At 40.3% G+C, this 6,000-nt stretch overlaps 1 protein-coding gene across 1 annotated transcript; it reads left to right on the top strand.

Moving 5' to 3' along the window:
* The first annotated feature begins 1,821 nt into the window (after positions 1-1,821).
* On the top strand, positions 1,822-4,124 carry lypc (ly6 domain containing, pigment cell). Its single transcript, XM_042709197.1, has 3 exons — positions 1,822-2,189; positions 2,594-2,713; positions 3,474-4,124. The coding sequence occupies exons 1-3, from the start codon at positions 2,135-2,137 to the stop codon at positions 3,680-3,682; spliced, it is 384 nt and encodes a 127-aa protein (XP_042565131.1). The 5' UTR covers positions 1,822-2,134; the 3' UTR covers positions 3,683-4,124.
* Positions 4,125-6,000: the final 1,876 nt, after the last annotated feature.

Raw genomic sequence — 6,000 nt, 5'->3', positions numbered from 1 at the left:
AAGTCACACTTCAGAGCACTATATGTGCTGCCCCAGCATGGTCTGCTTGAAACATCAGTAGCATGAACATTAGTGGACATCGACATGATAATCATATAATCATGTATCATGATAATAGATAGAGTGGATAGAAAGTCAGGGGGCTCTGCTAAAAAGCAGCCAATTGGTTTTGGAGGGGACCTGTTTACCTATTTTGATTTCTTTCACACTCAGGCACTGTCCTCTGGTGCTCTCTGTCTGCTCGCTCTTATTGCATCCATCCACGCAGGCCAACACACTTCATTATTTTCCTCCAGACAGTAGGCAAAGTAATTGTATTTGCTATTGTGCAAAATGGTTGTTCATTTCTCTCTTTGTGTGGTGGTCTGGAAACAAGCTGGACCATAATATAAACCATAACACTGGCTATCCTGTCAAATCTATAAAATTTGATTAGAATACAAATCTAATCAAAGAAAAGATTGTATCATCATTGGGGTCAGACACAGCTTGTCTTTGTATCTACTGTGCACTAATGTGTATGAGTTAATGTCACATTTATGACGAACTTCACCAAGATTGTTACCAGGGTGCTAAGTACAACAGTCAGAAGTCAACAACGGTCAGTTAGAATCCTATGCATAGCCTTAAAGTCATGGGTTAAACAAGCTCACAAGCTCACAGAAGACAAGTGCTGACCTGTGTAAAAAATGGGTTGTCTTCTCTTTCTACAGTAACTACAGATGCTTCAGGAAGTGGCATCAACCCAAATCTGGCGTGAAAGAACTTGGCACAACCACATTGAGCACCTCTAAGTTGATTAGGAGCACCAACAGCTAGCCAGGCCTCTTCACCCTACATCACTGACTGACCTCACTAATGTTGTTATGGCTGAATCGAAACAGGCAGGTTTCAAACCGAAGGCTGTTAGAGTGGCAAAGGGGAGGGGGCAGGTATGCAACCCCGTGTGGGAGCCCATGAAACTGGAATTAGATGCCTCGTATGGTTGTCATGTTCATACCAATAACAATGAAATGAAAAATGTGAATGTGTGATATAAAGAGTTGAAGGGACCGACATTTGATAGTTAGTTTAATAAATATATTCCATAGTCAATAATTCAATATATCTGACCTAGTGGTCATTTTAGTGTTCTTTGGATTTCGTGAGTTGTAAAAACTTCTCATGTGTATTCTGTTCCGGGCCTACATGAGGTGTGAGAAAGCCCTCACAGCTTCCCCCCCTGACTAGAGACAGATACTAATTAGCATTTAGGTATCCACCCATCCCTTGCTTTCCCAGAGTTTAAAAGACTGTGATTTTCAAGAGACAGTCAGTGAAAGAGATTTAGGTGGAACACACTCAGTGAAATCTAATTGTCTGTCCTCCTCTGGTGCGCACCATTGAAAGAATAAAACCTGGACTTGGTTTTTCATCACAATCTGACTGAGTCTCCGATACATTTGGGATATAGAAATAATTCCTTTCAGAGTCATGAGTAAACATCACAGCCTTACGGTCCTCAGTGACAGTAACAGCCCTGAGGACACTCCAGATCACAAGATTCCATGTCACCTGATAGTCTTCTCAGCATCCTCCCCGTCCTCCATTAACAAATCAGGTTAAATTCAATCAGGCCTCTTCACTCTTCTTCTGTTGGAGAACTGACAAAGGTCAGTCCTCTGTTCTTTTTTTAGTGTCTCTGAAACTACTTTCAAACACATGCAGGCAGTTCAGAACCATCTTAATAAATTGCTACAACAAATAAGACACAAGTCTCCAACTTCCCCAATGACTTCAGGGATGAAGGACTCTCGTACAGGTTTCTCATCCAGCACATTCTTTGAATTTCATCTTTCTGTTGCTGGCATGAAAATTGAATTTAGGGTGGGGACATTTGGGCATGATCACAGATGGCACTAAGAGAGTACACAACAGGACTATTGATGCAAGAACACCAAACGGACAGGGAACAGCACAGCTGAAAAGCTAAAGACTACTGGTTTTAGGTGTCTCGGACCAAGCTTTAGAATAAAAAAACACTGGGACTGGAAAACGTCTACGTAACAAGGATCTATGCTCAGCCTTTTTCTACTTTGAACCTAACATATTCTAAAAGACAGAAATCTCTGACAGACCAGAGAAAGAAGAGAACATGTCTCGCCTTCTGTGTTTCCTCCTTTTTCTTGGTCTGCTGCTTCCAGTGGTGGGTGAGTAATGTCAGACAGATATGTAGAGAAAGTTGAGTCAACGTGTGCGTGCACCTTTGTTGTGTACCAGTTATAGCTTTCAATTCCTGAAGTGAAGTACCGTATATGTATTCTGTATCATGATGAAAAGCACTGAATTTAGCCGACCTAATTATGATATCTGTCATGAAAGTATTGCCTAAGCTGCCTTTGACCTTCTGTGCTGTATTCTAATAACAGCCTGATACATAGCTTGAACAGGAGCTGAACAGTGTCACCTTGTTCAGTATTAGAAGCAGTATCCTAAGTGTCCTAAGATTATTGACACAAACTAACAGTGTCACCTTGTTCAGTATATGAAGCAGTATCCTAAGTGTCCTAAGATTATTGACACAAACTAACCTGCTGCACCATCATGTTTGCAGTGCCTCTGTTTTGCTACACATGCGTGTTCCCTGCTATTTCTCCACTGGACTGCATCCGCTTCCCTCAGAAGTGCCCCCCCGGCCAGCAGTGTCTGTCCAGCAGGGCCGTAGGGCAGCGAGGTAAACACCCCGTGCGTCTACATGCATGCATTGACCCTGTCATACAGTATTTAACCTGTTTTAGAACACACGACCACAGAAACCGGCAACTTGGTGAACATGTAGCTGTTATAGTTAATAATTAAATCCATTGAAAATTCACTATGGAACAATCACATTCATAATGACATCATGACTGATTACATTTAAAAGATTGCAGAACACTACTCCATGTTTATATGTAATGACATATGTCATATTCAGACTAAAATATGTTTCAAAATAAAAGACGTTATGGCATAACTGTATCATTTACCAGGGTCTAAAACATTGCTAACTGTGTAATGTATTAAGGAAGATTGTCTTAAATTCTGTGTAAGAGTTCATCCATCTGTGGACATATAACAACATAATATTGCTCTCACAGTATCCTCCATGGACTAAAACATGTTAGATGGTAAACTGTGGCGCAGTCTTTATGTTCTATATGAAACCCTTTAGAGAATGCACTGGATATTACAGTTCACAGATTATAAGCATATTATAATTATATATAGCAGTGATTCAAATCAGATGTTTACTGGGCTTCATAACATCATGCAAAATGTGCAGTGTGTAATCATGAACAGCAGGAAATGTATATGTAATGTAAGTTGCACTGCAAACCATGCCAATAAATACCCTTAATTTATAACCCTTAGTCCTAACCCATTTCTGTCTAGGATAGCATTTATTTGAATCACCTTCCGTGAACACCTTTGTCTTCTTCATTACAAAACAGGGCACCTGAGAGTAGTGCTGTATGAGAAGAGCTGTATCCTCCCAGCCTTGTGTGGTCTCACGGGAGAGAAATATGCTATGGGTCTGAACTTCACCTTCACAAATGAATGCTGCGATACTCACCTGTGCAATGCGGCCCCACCACCCACCAGCAGAGGGAGCCTCTGGGCTGGCACAGCGCTCGCTCTTCTCATGTTCCTGCGCTGGTGATCTTAGTCCAACCCTCAAGTCACTTCATGATGATGCTCAAGCTGGACCGTCTACTTGTATTTGCGCAGTTTGATTGGCCATGACATCATTGACATTCACTCTTCTTCTGTAGGAGTGTTCAGGCAGATGAAATGCCATGTTGCCAACTTTATTTCTAGCTATTCAGTTGCTTGAGATAATGGAATAGAATAGTTTAATCTTTATTTAAGAACTCAAGCTATATCATTTTTTTGCATTCATGGAAGTGTCACAATAGTTATTCGTGTCATTATTTCACTTTGTACTGGTATATTGACATGAAGACAGAGGTGCACCATGTTGTCGTGTAAATAGAGTTTGATTTGATCTGATGGAGCATTCAAGATGGTTACTAATGGAATCCTATCTCTTTCTCATGTCTGCACTGAACTTGGAATTGAAACTAAAACGAGTATAATCTTATATGTGTTCATAAACATATATAAGTCTTATATGTGTTTGTATATATATATATATGCGCACACACACACACACACACACACACACACACACACACACACATATACACACACAATGGCTTGCAAAAGTTTTCAACCCACCTGAAAGCCATCTTCAGTTACAAAAGATACATAAACATATTATCCTAATCAGTATTTTTATTGCCAACATTTATGCTCTGGTACATTTCTAAAGGCAATATATGTTATATGTCTGCTAACATCAAAAATAAATTAAAAACTGAAATATACAACTTGCATGAGTTTTCAACCCCTTGTGCTTTTGAGTTCCTGACTAAGGCAGATGACAAAGTATTCACAAATGATTTACTTGGTAAGTGGCACCTCTAAGTCAGTTTTATCGGCACAAACGACACACAGCAACACACACGTGGCGCACGTGGCGACACGGGACACACACACACACACACGCAAGCCGAGGTCGCAGTGAATTTTTCCTCTGCATTTTTCCCCATCCTGGACTGTCCTTCCTCCAGGACCCCAGGAGCAGTGGGCGCCTGGGGACCAAGTCAAGTGATCCTATTTGACAGTAACTGATCATGATTAGGTACTACCTGTGAGTGAGTAAAGTACAGATCTCCTTCTGGGTATGAAAAACACTCTTAGAGAGAGTCATCAGCCAGTGCAGATTCTGGGCAGGATTTTGATCAGGGCTTTAACCGAACCATTGTAAAATATTCTCTTTACTGTCACACTACTACTCCAGTGTTGCTTGAGCCTTGGGGACCTACTGGTAGGTAATCCCGCTCCCATCTGATTTGAGCGGATATGGGATCAAATCTGGATATGCCAACCAAACGGATTTGGGCTGGCAGTCTTAGGGCTTCAGGCCTGGTGCTCTGTAAAACTCAATGTCACTTGTGAATAATGTTATACAAATGCAGAAAAATGGAATTGAACAGGATTTAAAGTTGTGCTGTTTTTTCCATTTCTATAAAATGCCAGAGCAAAAAAATTGAAAGATAACATGAATGTTGTTATGTGTATTTTTATTCAATTCATGTAGTTCAACATGCCTTTTTGCACTGGTGACTTGTGGCATGAATGTACCTCCATATGTATAATCAACCTTAAAATGTGATAAAGTTTCAATAATGAAAAACACAATATCTGCTAAATTGCTGGGAAACTAACATTACCGGCTTACACGTACTGTAGGTTGAAGATATGTATCCATACCATACAATGACGTAGATAGGATGAATCAAATTGAATTGAGTTTAATTATCTCTCAATAAACATCATCCATTCATCCTCAAATTTAGGGAGTTTTATTCAGCCTGTAGTGGGTGGAGTTTGGCCCTAAATCCTTCAAGGACATTAAAATCATGACATGTTGAGGGCAGAGGAGCTGATGTGTGACTGGGTTATGTAGGGCGACAGAGGGCAGATAATGTGTAAAATGGGGGTAAGTTCTTAAAAAAACAGAAATGACTGACACTAATATATATATATATATATATATATATATATATATATATATACACACACACACACACACACACACACACACACACACACACTGTAGCGAAGGGAGAGCGTGGTCACCCCACCCGGACCCGGGTCTACAGGGTGCCAAACATGCACTCTGACTGCAACGCCAAAGAGCCAGGCTCGATGGCATGGCAGTCAGAGCACATACTCATCTTTAGTGACGATCACATCGTCACACACACACACAAAATGAAGATCAAATGAACATTGTTAACCGTTGAATACAGATTTATTAAAACACCCAAAACAAAACAAAACATCAGGTAGTACAGATTTTGTATTTGAGAATAGTCAAAGAATATTCATAATTAAATCAACTGGAAAAGA

This window comes from Clupea harengus, chromosome 11 (assembly GCF_900700415.2).
Source record: "Clupea harengus chromosome 11, Ch_v2.0.2, whole genome shotgun sequence".
Lineage (NCBI taxonomy): Eukaryota > Metazoa > Chordata > Actinopteri > Clupeiformes > Clupeidae > Clupea > Clupea harengus.
The sequence above is the reverse complement of the archived record's forward strand: the minus strand, read 5'-3'. Positions and strand labels throughout refer to the sequence as shown.

Bases quoted from the DNA above. Each gene is read 5' to 3' on its own strand.
- lypc (XM_042709197.1), top strand. From the start codon at position 2,135: ATGTCTCGCCTTCTGTGTTTCCTCCTTTTTCTTGGTCTGCTGCTTCCA. The intron at 2,190-2,593 runs GTGAGTAATGTC...TCATGTTTGCAG, and splicing joins TCTGCTGCTTCCAGTGGTGG to TGCCTCTGTTTTGCTACACA. The intron at 2,714-3,473 runs GTAAACACCCCG...ATTACAAAACAG, and splicing joins CAGGGCCGTAGGGCAGCGAG to GGCACCTGAGAGTAGTGCTG.